The following is a 16,493-nucleotide window of genomic DNA, read 5'->3' on the forward strand; positions in this document are numbered from 1 at the left end:
ACATTTCATTAAGAAAATGAAGATGGAGAAATCAAGGCTAAATTGTAATGTTTTAATGGAAAGAGATGGTATTGTGGTGGATGGAATTCTACATCTATAGGAGAAGCAGGGAACAGTCCACTTGTGTTTTGTATTATTTTGAAAAGTGACAAAAATAGATAAAGGCAGGTCACCACAGCAGTCTGCTCTTAGGGGGAGAGGAGGCTGTCGGAAATACTGTGGAAGTTTTTTTTTTTTTAATTTCTTTTAATATCCTGTACTTGTGTTCGTACTTACGGAGGTCGATAAGGCTGGTGGGGCTTTCTAAGCGGTGGAAGGGCATGGGGGCTCATGAGCTTTCCTTCTTCAAAAAAAGGACACTGCTTATTAGTAGCTTTTTTTGTGGGGGAGAAAAGTCTATGGAATTAATTTTTATTTAATTTTTTTTTAAAAAGGGGGTGTAAAGGCATCAGAAGTATGAGAGGGGACGGGACGTCATATACGGGTGATCGACCTCTTCTAGTAAAAGAAACGTCAGCTTTTGAGAAACATAATTCAGCACAAAAGGTAGTGTCATCATTAGCTGCTCACAGCCAACACCTTGCAATAGCATATTCTGAGCGGGCAATGGGTAAGGAGAATCTCTGTACTCTCTTTCAAAGGGGTTGTTGGTCGGCTGCAGCCTCCAGGCGCTCATATGTTCCCACAGACATTCTACTATGCAAATACATACCCGGAATGGCAAAAGAAGTAACATCAATCAGAGCGCAGACGTCACATCAAGGAGCACAGACGGAGTTGCATCTGCACCAGAGTACAGAATTTTGGGGCACCAAAAGACAAAGCCTGCACACATATGCCAGGCAATCATCGTGATTTTAACCAGGCCACACAGGGGAAGAGAGGGAGCAAAGTGACAGTACAACAAGATTCTTTCCAAATACCTGCGAGGCCCATTGGAAACCTACATAAAAAAGACATACAATCACACTAAGGTGCATATAATTGACCGCCCTTTGAAGGACTCAGTCGGACAGTGCAGATCTTTGGGGGAGGATTTCTTACCATTACCAAGACACCCTTCTCTGTAGGTCCATGGAGTTCACTAAAGAACATTTCATTTATAGTTGAGCGAACATATGGGTCATGTCCCCCACACATACTCCTATTAGGACGGGGAACAAAATATAGGCCAACACCTCTTTCTTTTTTTCTTCTTTTATCAGAATTTGGTGGCTGCTCATAAGATCGTCTCTCAAATGTCATCCTTGCCCAGGGTTACCAGATCCATTTGTGCATTTTCCCTGTTCCTTTTGACTCTTCTTCTCGAGAGCCTTGCTTTCCCCACCATAAGAGACTCCACTGATAAATGTGTTAGTGCCTTGTCGCAAGAATGCCTTAAAAACATCAACAGATTCAATTCTTTCCTTAGTGTAGGCCACTCTCAGAATCAAATAGTGTATGAGCACCACTGGTTTTTAAGTTGTTTAGCTTACATTTCTAGAAAAGAAATATATGTGCGAGCACAGCCTTGAAGCAATTCAATCCTCGATGAGGCTATAACCAATTGTTATATTGCCTGCTCAGTAGTGCCCACATTCCATCTCGCCGTCTGTTACGGGCACACTTCTTCTAGGTTCCATCAGGGAGGCATATGATCTAGCATGATTTTACACACATTTCTATCAAGTCCCACTGATGATGGACCATGCCCATTAAGGCCATGAGAAACTCCTCTCCGCTGATAGGTCAGTAAGACCATCCTTCTCTACTGCCGTTTGCCCGGAAGCAGAAGTGGAGCCAAAAATGGGTCAGGTGGGACACTGTCTCCCCATGGCTTGTAGGTCACCTCTTTCTGTGCAGCGTGCCCGCCCTGTGCACTGTCTTCACTATTGCACTGTACAGCTCAGTCGCACTTTACAAACAGTGACTAGCACCTGTAAAATCCACAACGTCCACCAAGAGCTCCAATGCTCCTCAGGGAACAGATAATTGGATTCTCTGAAAATCTCCTGCAGCTCAATGCTGCTGCGCCTCAGCTGCCATCAGGTCCCCACGTGGGCATTCTGTTTCTGCTCCAGCGGGCCATCTAATTTCCTTTGCGTGGTGTTGAATCCAACAAGTAATCGCTGGGTATTGTAAGTCGTTGTCCTCCCGACATAGGAGAACCTAGAGGTTCCCCTCTAGAGTCCTCAACAGTCTCCCCTCAACGAGAACTCAAAAGAGCGTGTGCTTTCACCAGAAAGTATCTTGCTCCCCACCTCTCTTCCCGCACTCCTTCAGATGAGCATCATAACCCTGGATCGCTTGCAAGGTGGTGGGGGACGGGGTAGGCAAGTGTATGAGCATAACTGATCACCCACAAGAGACAGCAACACTTACACCCTCCTGAAGGACTCCGATCTTCCTCCCGCTGAAGGGGAGGACAATGACCAGACTGGATTTCCTACAGCAAAAGGCAAAATCTGAATTGTGCAAAACATTCCAAAGGCAATGGATATTGAGAATGGGGCATTGCAGGGGTAGAGAACAGATGTTGCATGCACAGTGATAAATACAGTAAGTGTCAACAATGGACTGATTATTTTTGGTGCACTTAAAAAAAAATCACTGAAACACCATTTATGCCCTGGAAACAAAATATGAAAGTGGGCACTCACATAGAAGAGGCACCAAATAGTACACAAAGATAAAAACATGTACAATAGTACATCGATTTTATCACACCACCAATTGTTTTCTGCCACTTTACACTACTACTTGGTTTGCTTCTAGGCCAAAGAGCCCGAAGAAATAACAGAAATGCAATGTCATGCTACTGAGGACAGTGACAGAAGGTCTCACTTGCAGCAGTACAGCCTTAGTTGTTTGCTACACTACTGGAGTAGTGGTCTTTTGATCAGCAGCACTTGCAGCCAAAGTAATGAAAACCTAATAACCAGCAGAAGATCTCGACACTTACTTCATAGACTAAATAAACTACACCTATTTAAAACTTGGCCAAAAACATTTGTCTGCTGAGCAAGCGGACATTATGGTTTGATAAATGGACGCAACACAGGAAGTCAGCTCTAGTTGATCCTACAAGTAGCATATACTTATCCCAAAGATTAAACTATGCATGTGTAAGAACACATAAGCAGTACAGTGAAACTGCAAATGGCCCACAACATCAGTTACAGTTCTTTGGATCACTCCATCTGTCACTTGGACAGATTCTTCAACTAATACATGCTGATTTCCCAGGATGCGTCCAGTTATCAGACCAAGACCTATCCAGGAACAGCCAGCTACTATGGAGGATCAAGGTATTATGAGCAGCTAGCATGAAAAGTAAGAATGCTTCATCCAACAGAATGATTTATTTTCTGATGTTAAGCCAATTTAAAAATCTGATATCACAACTATGAAAAGGAGGCAATGTAATACATTCCAGACAAAATTTATGAATCTGAATCTATTGGTCACATGCGGACTCCTCTCGAAACGGTAATGGGATACAGGTTATCCAGATTTCAAACATAGTACCAGCAACAAAGGGGGTATTATTTGGTTTAAAGCTTTTTTCAAGTCCATAAACCTCTCTCTCTCAAAAAGCATACTGGAGTCTGTTAAAATTCATTTATTTTGTAGGTCACGGTCAGTATAAGCTTACACACTCAAGAACAATGAAGACAGAATCAAATTGTTTTCTAAAATACTGACCTGTTGTTGAGAAAATTCCACCAATAATACCACACAGTCTCACTAAGAACTGCCAAAATGGCATATGAGACTCTGTCACAGTCACCATTAGCGAACTAATGTCATATTTCATGAAAATGCCTGACACGCCATGGCTGCCTGATGCATGATCAATCACACGTTCCTGAAAAGAGAAAAAAGATTTCGAATGATCAACAAATACAAAGAAACCTGCAACATTATGATTTCTCATGCCGAAAGTACTAACACCATACGCTAAATAAGGCAAAGTAAATAGTCTTTTATAAATCTGTAAGAACATTTCACACAAATTTACTCCTCTGTTAGTTGATCTGGTAAATAAGCTAATTGAAGCCACCAAATTTGGTGCTCCTAATGATCCTTGCCCTCCTAAAACCCTGCATCTGGTCCCAAGGACATTGGCCACACATCTTACCATACTCTTAAATACAACCTGGAAAAAGGCATCAATCATATCTATAATAAAGAAACCCTCAGTACACCCCTTGGAAGTTAGTAGTTATCACCCTATTTCACTACTTCGGTTTCCCGCTAAAATAGCTGAAAAAGCTATGAATACAGAATTTGAATCCTTTCTTGCTGCTAACCAATTGCTCGATTGATTTCAGCATGGTTTTAGAGGTTGTTACAACACAGAATCTGCTTTGATTGTAGTTACTGAGATCAGAGAGGTAATTGACAGTGTTGGCGAAGCTGCCCTCATTATTTTCGATTTGTCGGCAGCTTTCAACACAGTCAACCATAAAGTACTGCTGGCCCGCCTGGAGAGTACTGGAATCAGTGATTTTGCCCTGATTATGTTAGGGTCTTTTCCAGTGGGTCCAGAGCTATCAGTCACTCTTGCCAATTTTGTCTCTAAGCCGTTCTCTCTTCCGTGTGGGGTCCCTCAGGGCTCAGCATTAAGCTCCACATTGTTTAATGTCCATGTTACACCCCCTGGCAAACCATATCCATTCTTTTGGGTTCTCTATAGTGTTCTATGCTGCTGACAATTAGATTTTCCTACCTCCTGCATACAATTATAGAAGCGTGTGGCTACCTCAAGCTAGTCGGTTGGAATGGAGAAGTGTGGCTCAATGATTAGAGCGGCAGACCCTGATGCAGAGGTCTAGCCCGGGACCAGGGTTCAATTCCCCGCCTCGGCGGGTCTTGGGCTAAAAAAATTCCACGGACCTGATAATTCTCGCCTCGGTGCCATTCTAATCATGGAGTCCCACTCTGCAACTCTGGCCAATAGCTTGCTTAATCTCCACAACGGCCCCCACAACGCTAAGGATGCCTGGCCTTCACCTTGGGGGTGCCCAGGAGTGGACGCCTCACAGGGAAAAGCCAGGATGGGTTCCACAGCGGTATTCGTACAAGCGCCGAGAGGCCTCCGGGTAGTCGTGCGCTATACAAGTATCCATACATACACTGTGGTCTCCATTCCAACCGACTAGCTTGAGGTAGCCACACGCTTCTATAATTGTATGCAGGAGGTAGGAAAATGAATGAACAAAAGGTGTCGAACTCAATTCAGAGAAAACTGAGATTCTTTTATTTAGTTGCAAGACTTGATTCTGGTCGCCCCCGGGAGGGAGAACTGGGTGGCCTGACAGGAGATTGATGGCCAGTAAAGAAGCAGTATCTTATGAAACCTTTAATTTTTTCCACAGTAGGGTCGTTTATGGTGTTGTGTTGTGTTTATTTCTAGTAGGTTTTTCTGTATCAGCTGCCGAAATGGAGTGTGCACTGTATCTCCGCTGCCAGATGTGTCATGTACAGTTGGGGATGATACCAACAGTAGGTAAACTGTGCCTGTGTCCGCATGTAATATAATTCCATATCAAGTGTGCAAACGCCCCTGATTGCTGGATAATGTCAGTACTTCCCATCTGATTTAAGGCTGAATACCGGTCCATAACAATCAAACCTATAGTGAGCAAATGTATAGCTAGCGTACCGTATAAAAGAATGCTTTGGTGATGGGGATAGGTACAATCGAGCAATAATATAAGAATTGTTTGATCCAACGTTCGATTTTATCTTCTAATCAAGAAATCGCTTTATCATAATTTATCCTAATGACAGCATTAATATCCTGATATGCCCATATTCCTATGTATTTCACCATGCACTCATCCAATATAAATGGGTATAATGGTGTGAATTTAATGGTGTTTGAAGTGAGGAAGGAAGACAACCGATTTGTCACAGTCAATAGTGGGAGATCATATATTACACACACACACACTTGTACATATATATACACACATACTCGTACATACACACACACACTCTGCATATAGTGAACCTGGTATTAGGCAGGACATTAATCAGAGCATACTTGTTGTAATGTGGCAGCCAGGGGCTTCATGGCGAGAACAAATAGTATTGGGGATAGTGGGCATCCCTGTCTTGTACCCTGAGAATCGGGAACTGGACGAAAACAATGTAAATATCGTGATACAAGCAACCCACACCATTAACCACAATCCATTAATAGGTACTCCAACCCAACCTTACTGTAGTAAAAGCATGAGTAAAATAGGTCAAAACGTGACAAATACAATGACGCTTAGACAATTTATCGGCCAGTGTATTACTCATGAGATGCAACCAGAGTGCCAGCAATAAACCTCCAATAGGTCATGGGTGTAATAAAAAGATCCGATAAAACATAGTTTACCTTGTATAATCATCTGCAGGGATCTATCTGTATTTACGTTCACATTATAAATATTACCTCTTTTTTATAGTACTTGTAGTGACCTTAGTCAGCTGTACTGTCCGACTTCAGCATCTTCGTGATCGGAGCCGATATTTCCTTTGCGATGCTTGGTATGGATTGTCAGAAATGATGATGCTGCCTAATGTGAGGCAAAGACATCATGCATTCCCTTATGCTTTATTAAGAAGTGTGCTAGACAGAGCAAAGGATTGCTAATCCTTTTTGCAACGCTGTGCAGTCTGTATTGTCAGCATGAAATCAGGGAATGAGAGGTCATATACTTGGAGGTTTAGTACTCGTTTTTCACAGGCCACCCTGAGCACGTTGTCCAGTCTCAGTAGTTTAACAGTTTTCCTATGCTCGGGCACACTGGCACCCATGGGGCAGCCTGGGAGTGAGTGAGATGTGCCTGCTTCAGCACAAAGTAGGAGCAATATTTGGTTCCAAATACGGAAGTTAACATTTTCGAAAAAGTTGTATTTTGCCTTAGTTTGGAGTCTCTGGAACTTCAAGAATCCATAAATTGTATGGTGTAGATCTTGCATCAAGTTCTTTGTTCTTCACTTTTATTACAGCAAGCACTTTCTTCAAGTTGAGGTATTTGTCTGTCTTTTGCTTAAAGTCTTCTTCCGTGTCAGAAATACGCTGTTTTGTCGCTCCGAGCCTGTTTGAGTGTTTATCCAATTTGGAGTCAATGTTGTTCCTGCATGGACTCGGTGTGTCAATAGTTTAGTCTATTGACTGGAGGCTTTGTTGCATTGCTTACAATAAGAAGTTCATCTCGAAGAATGGATCCATGCCACCACCGATGGTACCCACCTGTCCCTTACACTCTGATTCAGGGTCCAGGGGCTTAGAGACACCTCTCGAGGAAAACGTGAACCTGGGCTGTCCATTTGTATGCCTTTCCCACCTTGCCGTTTGGTGGGGTGGGGGCAGTAAGCTTTGTTTTGTTATTCAAGATGAAGTAGATTTTTTAAACAGCTCTACTGAGTCGGTTTTGATAGCTGTAAAGCCAGGTGCAGTCACCAGGAGTCCCGAGTGCACCAGCGGCATTGGGAGGCAGCCTCACTCTTCTGCCCGGGCTGAAGCCTACAATCCTGCTCTGCAGCATGGCACACAACCATGGTTAGCAGCTATGCCATGCGCCGGTGTAGCTTTGTTTTTAGCTAAAATTGTTCTTGCCGATAACATCAGTACCTCACTGGTCCTGTACAGCCGTAGCCCTCTTTAAATTGATTTACCCAAGGATGTTGGTGCCCGAGCCCACAGAACTGCACTAAGGTGTAGCCATCTTGCAGCCAAACCTCAATCCCCCCCTCATTCAAGGTAAAGTTAAAGTGTGTTGATACAGAAATGATGCAAAGACATATGCATTATCAAAATCCTGCTTTCACTACTGAACATGGGGTTCTTATAGCTAGCATAGCATTGGCACCACGTGTTACAAAAGCCTGCCCCAGAAAAGCTCAATCTAGTTGCCACAGAGGAATCTTCATGATGCTCAGTGGAATGCCCTTGCGGAGAAAGTACTGAGACGATTCTAGTGTTCATTTGTTAATTTTAATGAACCTGTACCACACACCTGCAAGCCAACTATTGTATTTACTTTCAACTAAGTGTTTCAATTGTTTTCTTCACAGGTCCTTGCTGCTACTTCAAATTCAATGTTCCTAATTTCTTAAACAAGGGGGTTCACACTGACAGAACGACAAACTATGTCCTCGTAGGACGCTGGCCACTGGAGGTGCGTTCCCCTACAACTTACCATAGATTTATCGTTTTTCCAAAGCTTATTTCTTGATATTTTGCATACTCGCATTTGACAAAAATGCTAGAGACTTACACATTTATCATTGAGAGGTGATGCCACTGTTTTTGTAGGCCGTATCTAGGCAACAGTGATTTCTCAAAATGAGTGTATTTGTGCGGCCTTCTATGTATGGATAGATGTATATCTAGTCCTGCTGTTGAGACATCACAAGGCGTATGGTCCATGCATTCGGGTGTGAATCTGCTATGACCGAGGGTCTGCAAGTTGGGAACAAGAAGTCTAAGTCACAAATATTTGCTACACATGTAATTATGGAGAACTACAAAACCGATCTTTATCGTCTTTTTCAAATATGTGAATTAAACATGCAATGCATACAAAGATTACACAGACAAACACAATTAAAAAAAAGTGTACTCCACCATAAAATTACCATTAGTGAACTTGTCAGAACTGATATTAAGATGGCATACCAAGTCTAAAACCCGCCGTCGTAGCCAAATCAAGGGGACCTGATAGCCAAAAAGATGCACAAAGCAACTCAGCATACCAAATTCGTAAGAGACCGAACAAACCTGTTCTCTCCAGTTATACTTACAGTGTCTAATTTATAGTAACACGTAAAAGTTGCTAGTATTACATCATGCTAACCTTAAGTGATTTCAATGCCATATTACAAATGTTGCGATACAACCATATTTGCAACACCTCTGAGGCATTGCCGAGTTGCCTATTATAAGCCTTGTATAGAGGCCTGCATTACACAGAGACTGTGGGCTAGTCTGAAAACTGGGTAATAGTTAAAGGATGTCCCATGGCGTTGTTGTCCAATTGAAATAACCAACAATTTATATTTTTGATGCACGGATGCATCGCACAAAGCTGTTATGTCTAGAACATCGATTTCCATAAACCTTATTTTTAGAAACCTATCTTGCACAAAAGGCTGTAAGCCTACCATGAGATATCTGTTGCTAGACAAATATTTTTTATTACCAGAAAAGCTTTGTTCAATTACTGTTAACTTTAGCCTTGATTTGAGAAAACTGTTGAATATCTAATTTTTTAGAAGTTATATTTTAATAAACTGTTTAAATTCACATTTCATAACGGTTTTGCCGCAGCAAGACAATCCAAAGTAAGGAAGCAAATGTTTTAAACTCATCACTTCCAAGACATATTCTTTGAGATTACTAAGATACCGAATTCTAAACGTACCAAGGTTTGAGATGCGGATGGACCCATACTAATTTACATATTCCTTTGCATTCAAATCTATCCAATTCTAATTGAGTCATAGGTGAAAGCTCAGGTGAGCAATGTAACAGCACAGTACTGACTTTTGCCTTAAATTGTTTCAAAAGTGGTCCATAAATATCACATGAACAATGTCTAGCAAAACGTTTTAGGTCATGACAATACCTCAACGTTTAAGATTCAATAACCTTCTAATGATGCTTCCAAGTAAGCAATTTATTTAATCACTCCCAGATATTTATATTGGTGACTTCCTTGTGATTAAACCAACTACCCAGCACAGAAAAAAATGTATTTTACTTCACCCAAATATCATGATCGAAGTCTTAGTAGCCTTTATTAGATGCTTGTAACATTCATATTATATGATCAGAGCAATCAATTTCCTAATGGGAATTGTATCCACCAGAATTATTGTTTGCTTAGAAATGAATGGGTAAGGCGTGTGTCCCTAAACTAGGATAACAGTTTGGTTTTGCCAGATGGGAAGTTAAGTAAGTTTGGAGTACATTAAATCAGCAAGGCGCAAAAATACATTTTATTTTAACCAGTTTACCGCACGTTTAGTAAAAGGGAGAATGCATAAAGCATTTGTTTGACCTCTGCGTCTGATCTTTGATATATTTTGCAATTTTAAAACCCCCAGACAATGAGCTCATATTGCTACACTTACTTTATGTCATATGGGGTATTTAGCATTGCACACACGTAGCTCTAACAAGATGGGTAGCACCTTACAGAGGACATTTTTACAGTAAGAACAACATTTCGACCTCGAGGAGTTGTACACTGAACAGTACAGCGTAGATTACAAACACCATGCTTGGAAAGGAGCATGGCAGCAAGTAAATTAGACTGTACATTTCACATTCATTATTGTTCGCAAAGCTTAAAATAAAATAAACTAACCTATGTTTGATAAGATGTTTCCTAGTAGATGGATATTGCTGTATGGTTGCATCTAATTGCATTGAGTTCTATTTTTGTTGTTTCTTAAAATACAAATAAAATTGGTTTATTAAGAAAATAAATAAAGAATGTGCTGCTGATATTTTCACAGGCACAAAATATGCCCAGGTTGCTCTCCATCACGGAGAGTGATATAGTCCCACAATTTGAAATCGAAATTGCAATGATTTGAATTTGAGAAAAAAAAACTCTGGCTAGATATGGTGCAGTGGGAGGGAACATGGTGCTCCACGAGAGTGGGATTACAGAAGATAGACAAATTAATAAAATGGATAGAAGCTACACTGCACATTCAGGAGGACATGGAGGTAATTGCCAAATGTAGTGAGTAGGATGAAGCTTGATACTCCATTTCGAGTGGGATTGTGAGGTGCACAACTGATGTAGCGCCAGCATGTCTTAGGGTCTGCATAGAGTGCAAGCTTTTTCGATGAATTAATGTATTTAATGCACAAGTTACTACTTGTGTAACGATACATCTGTAAGAGACATTAGTTAGTGATAGATTCTTTACCTTAGAATATCCCCAGGCGTCAGACTGGATCCGGAAAAGTTTTTCATCAGCAGTACCCCTGCGGTCGGTAGGTGGCATCTTGCGGCTCCGCATCCGTCGCTGGCATCGTAAGCGCCAAGATGACATCACAGAGACTACTTAGGCGCCACCCATGCACGCTGACTTCAGTTCTGTACACGAATTTCCGCGCCAGGAACGCAGGGCCATGCAAGAAACTGACCACTGGTGCCATGAAACTAGGGCCCTGAAAGGGATGACCTTAACCCTAGAATCAGTACGCAGAACGGGGAGGATGGGTGGGGGTGGTAAGGAATCTATCACTAACTAATGTCTCTTACAGAGATCGTTACACAAGTAGTAACTAGTGCATCTGAAAGAGACACGTTAGTGATAGATTCCTTACCTTAGAATAGATACCCCAGCAATATCAACCCCGGTGGTGGGTCTGCGAACAAGATTACACCAGAAAGTCACGGAGAACAGAACGGCTAAAGAAGCCGTCTCTCCAGACTTGACTGTCAAGGCAGTAATGCTTCGTAAACGTGTGCAGCGAAGCCCACGTAGCTGCCTGACAAATGTCCTGCAAGGGAACGCCGCGTCCCAAGGCAGTAGTGGCTGCTGTTGCCCTGGTAGAACGGGCACGCAGCCCCACAGGAGGCTCCTTCTTGGCCAACGAGTAACATGCTTTTATGCACAGAACCACCCACAGAGAGATGGTTTGTTTGTGCACAGCCCGACCTTTTTTGGCACCCACGTAGCTAACAAAGAGTTGGTCATCCACCTGGAACTGTCATGTGCGCTTCAGATATAACGAGAGCGCACGTTTTGGGTCCAGACGGTGGAGCCGCTCTTCCTCTTTTGAAGGATGCGGAAAGAAGGTGGGCAAAGTGATGGTCTGCCCGATATGGAAAGGCGTGACAACTTTTGGCAAGAAAGAAGGACGGGTCCTTAAAACCACCTTGTCCGGATGAACAGAAAGGAAAGGAGGTTTGGAAGAAAGAGCCTGGAGGTCACTCACTCTTCTGGCAGAGGTGACAGCTACCAGGAAAGCCACCTTAAGAGTGAGAAGATGCAAAGGACAGTTATGAAGGGGCTCGAAGGAAGCGCACATCAGATATGTCAAAACAAGGTTTAAGTCCCATTGAGGCATTATGAATGGCACGGGAGGAAATGTGTGTGTAATGCCTTTCAAGAAACGGTTAACAACCGGGGACTTAAAAAGAGAAGGCTGATCTGGAAGCCGTAAGAAGGCGGAGATGGCCGAAAGATAACCTTTGATAGTGCTCAGAGCAGAGCCCTGCTGGGCCAAAGAAAGAAAGGAACAGAAGGACCTCAGAAAGAGGGGCAGAGAGGGGATCCACAGCCTTTGCTGTGCACCATGCCACAAATTTGTTCCACCTGCAGGAGTATACCGTTTTAGTGGAGGGACACCTGGCTGCCAGAAGGACATCACAGACTCCGGGAGGAAGATCGAAGGCCGTCAACTGTCGCCGCTCAATCTCCACGCATGGAAGTGGAGGCTGGACAGGTTCGGGTGGAGGACCGTCCCCTGCTGCCGCGACAGAAGGTCCTCCCGAAGAGGCAGTCGGATCGGAGGATCGATCGCCATGCTGAGTAGCTCGGGATACCAGTATCTTCGTGCCCAATCCGGAGCCACAAGGATGACTTGGGCCCGGTCGCGCGAATCTTCTTCAGCACTCTGGGCAGACGTGGTATACGAGGAAAGGCGTACAATAGACCGCAACTCCACTCGCGACAAAGTGTCGCCTGGCGAGTGCCGCCTTGGAAATTCCAACGCGCAGAACTGACGCCATTGCGCGTTTTCTTCGATGGCGAATAGATCTAACCAAGGCTCTCCCCACTGCTGAAAGAGACCTTGCGCCACGTCCGAGTTGAGACGCCATTCGTGATCCATCAAGCACTGGCAGCTGAGTTCGTCCGCCCAGGCGTTCAGAGAATCTGACAGGTTATGAACCACCAAGGTAATGCCTTGATGTTCCAGCCATGTCCAGAGGCGCAGAGCCTCCTGACATAGGGTCCAGGACCCCACCCTGCCCGGTTTGTTGAAATACCACAGGGCGGTGGTGTTGTCCGTGAACAACTGCACCACACTTCCCCGGACAGAGTAAAGGAATGTCTTCAGAGCAAGTCAGATCGCCCGAAGCTCCAAAAAGTTGATATGGAGCCAGGACTCCGCCAGAGACCAGAGTCCTCTGATCCCCGCCTCTCCCAAGTGGCCTCCCCATCCTAGGAGGGACGCATCCGTCACCACTGTGTGCTCCGGTTGGGGAAGGGAGAGGGATCTGCCATTGACCAAATTGCGATTCGTGAGCCACCACTGCAATTGTCGTGCAGTGCCCTCCGAGATCTGGACATGATCGGACAGGTTGCCCTGATGCTGCGCCCACTGGAACTTCAGGTCCCACTTCAGAGCCCGCATATGCCATCTGGCATGTTGCACTAGCAGGATGCAGGAGGCCATCAGGCCCAGGAGCTGGAGGGTCATCCTGACTGAAATCGGGATAGAGGCTGAAAGTTCGGAATCATTGCCTGAATATCCCGGACTCGCTGCTCGGGAGGATAAACCTGAAACTGCGTGGAATCCAGAACCGCTCCGATGAAGGGGAGCTTCTGAGAGGGACTCAGGTGCGATTTCGGCACGTTGATGGAGAACCCCAGCAAATGCAGGAGGTTGGCCGTAGTCTGAAGGTGGGAGACGACTGCCTGGGGCGAGCCCGCCTTCAATAACGAGTCGTCAAGGTAGGGGAAGACTGACACCCCTGACCTGCGCAGATGAGCTGCGACCACCGCCATCACTTTTGTGAACACCCGAGGGGCGCTGGTAAGGCCGAAGGGGAGCACGGCAAACTGAGAATGCTCCTGGCCTACCGTGAACCGCAGGTCACGCCGGTGGGCCGGCAGGACAGGGATGTGAAAATATGTGTCCTGCAAGTCCAACGCTATCATCCAGTCTCCAGGGTCGAGGGCAGCCAAGACATGAGCCAGAGTCAGCATTTTGAACTTCTTCTTCCGGAGGAAGCGGTCGACGTTCCTGAGGTCCAAGATGGGACGCAGACCCCCTTTGTCCTTCTTGGGGACCAGAAAGTAGTGGGAATAACAACCACTCCCTACTTCTGGCCCAGGAACGCACTCGATGGCCCCCTTGGCCAAGAGGGTCGTGACTTCCTGCTGGAGAGTTGCCAAGGGTTCCCCTGACATGCGGTGGTACTGAGGTGACATGGCTGGAGGGGTGGACTGAAAGGGAAGGGAGTAACCCTTGTGGATGATCTGCCACACCCACTTGTCCGATGTGATAGTGTGCCAGTGGGGGGGGAGGAGATGGCGGATCCTGCCAGCCACTGCTGTGGGGTGCCCCACAAAGCTCGGATTAGGAAGGTTTGGAGGTAGAAGCAGTGGGGGCGGAGGTGGATTGACCCCCACGCTGATTCCCAGACCCCGCCCCTGTGGAAACCGCGTCCGCGCGGAGTCTGGTTCTGCACAGGCTTGCTGAAGGAACGTGCCTGGGCGCCCCTTCCGTGGCCACGAAAGGAACGAAAACCAGGAGTGGCTGGGCTTTTCGTGCAAAGACCTAAGGACTTGGCCGTAGCCCGTGAGTCCTTAAAACGCTCCAGCGCACGGTCGGCTTTATCGCCAAACAGGCGAGTGCCATCAAAGGGCATGTCCATGAGTGAGCTTTGTACATCTGGCGAGAACCCGGTAGTTCACAACCAGGCATGGCGACGAAGTGCCACCGTGGTAGAAATTGCTCTAGTGAGTTTGCGGTGTCCAAAGCATACCGAATGGCATACTTAGCTGCATCTTTACCCTTGGCAACAGCTTGAGACAGCACAGCTTTGGTCTCTTCAGGACACTGAGGCAACACCTGTGCAACGGCATCCCACATCGCGTGGGAATAGCGGCCCAATAGGAATGCGGTGTTCACCGACCGCAGCCCTAAACTGGCCGAAGAGAACAACCGCTTGCCAAACTGCTCCAGCTTCTTAAGAGTCCTTATCTGGCGGAGCCGTGGGAAAGGCACTCTGGGATGTCGAAGCTTGGATGACCAGGCTCTCGGGCGTAGGATGAGTGGTCAGAAAGGCAGGGTCACCCGGCGCCGGGCGATGACGCCTGGCGACATTCTTATCCACTGGTGCCCCTGTGGCTGGCCGCGACCAAGTGCCCAGTAAGAAGTCAGTGAGGGTGTCATTAAATGGCAGCAGGGGCTCCGACAAAGTGGACGCCGTCTGGAGCACCTCAGTGAGGAGAATAGTCTTTAGGGCCACTGCAGGGAGATCAAGGTGGAGGACCTCAGCGGCCCGACGGAGCACCATCGTGTACAAAGCGCCCTCCTCCATGGTAGGCAGAGGAGAGGCAAACCCCGGGTCAGAGGAGAGATCAAGGCCGCCGGCCTCCTCTAACTCGTCCGCCCAGTCTTGCTCGGAGTCACATTGATGAGTAAGAGGGTCCTCGGACCCCTTCCAGTCGTCCTCCACCTCTGCCTAATGTGGGACAGACTGCGGCGGCAGGGCAGAGACCAGGGAAGGAACAACCGGCGCCGGGAACGGCACCGGACAGGGCCGAACCGGCGCCGTGTCCCAATGCAGATCCCAGGTAAAATTGTCCAAGAACCTGGGCAGGGTCGGAACAAATGGCACCCACTGCGGCGCCAGAGGCGGAGCAGAGGGTGGAGCTGGGGCCGGAGCGGGCTCGCGAGACTTTGTGGCGCCGTGGCCAGAGCCAGCGGCGCAGGATCCTGTGGTGCCGGGGCAGCCGGCGGCACCGACAGGATCCCGACATGCGACCGCAGGGCCCGAGGGCTCGCCAGCAGGAAACAGAGGCCTAAACAGGCAGTCCATGGTAGCAAGAAATACTTGCACCTGTGCGGGAGTCGTCCACGGACCCGGGTAAGGTGGGTAGGCCACGGGACTTCCGGGCTCCAAAGGAGCCGCAGGGGCAGAACCCCTGTCCCCCCTTGTCTGCATCCGTGGACCGACGGGGGGACGTCGGAGAGTGACAACGCTTCTTCGACGTCTTTTTGTGTCACCTTTTACCCGAATCCAAGGGTGAAGACTTGGAGTCAAGGAGCGATGATGGTGGCCCCGCGAGCATTCTCTGAAGCGGCCCCATGACCGTGAACCGCACGGGGACGAGTGCCGGACGTCAAACAGCTTCCGGCGCCGCTCCCTCATGGCCTTCGGGGCCATGGCCAAACAGTCCTTACAAGACCGGGAGTGGTGGTCGCTCTCCAGGCAGTAGAGACAGACGTCGTGGGGGTCTGCCACAGACATATTGCGACGGCAGGCCCCACAAGACTTAAAACCAGGCATCCCTACATGCACCAGAGTAGACTCAAACTTACAGGAGACAAAAAGTCTCAAAAAGATAGTCAAAAAGTGCTCTAACCGGATCTGCGCTTTCTGGCGCGGAAAAAGAAAGAACTTACGTCAGCGCGCATGGGTGGTGCCTAAGTAGTCTCCGTGACGCCATCTTGGCGCTTACGATGCCAGCGACGGACGAGGTGCCGCACAACGCCACCTACCGATGTGCAGGGGCACTGCTGACGG

At 46.6% G+C, this 16,493-nt stretch overlaps 1 protein-coding gene across 11 annotated transcripts in view; it reads right to left on the reverse strand.

Moving 5' to 3' along the window:
* Window positions 1–16,493, reverse strand: part of ERGIC2 (ERGIC and golgi 2) — a 196,480-nt gene that overhangs the window by 38,650 nt on the left and 141,337 nt on the right. For all 11 annotated transcript variants that reach the window (XM_085652343.1, XM_085652335.1, XM_085652344.1 and 8 more), the window contains one exon: window positions 3,685–3,847. In XM_085652343.1, the coding sequence (XP_085508469.1) occupies window positions 3,685–3,847 (163 nt within the window). The remainder of the gene's footprint in view (window positions 1–3,684; window positions 3,848–16,493) is intronic.

The sequence above is a fragment of the Triturus cristatus genome, chromosome 4_1 (assembly GCF_964204655.1).
Source record: "Triturus cristatus chromosome 4_1, aTriCri1.1, whole genome shotgun sequence".
In the NCBI taxonomy this organism is placed as follows: Eukaryota; Metazoa; Chordata; class Amphibia; order Caudata; family Salamandridae; genus Triturus; species Triturus cristatus.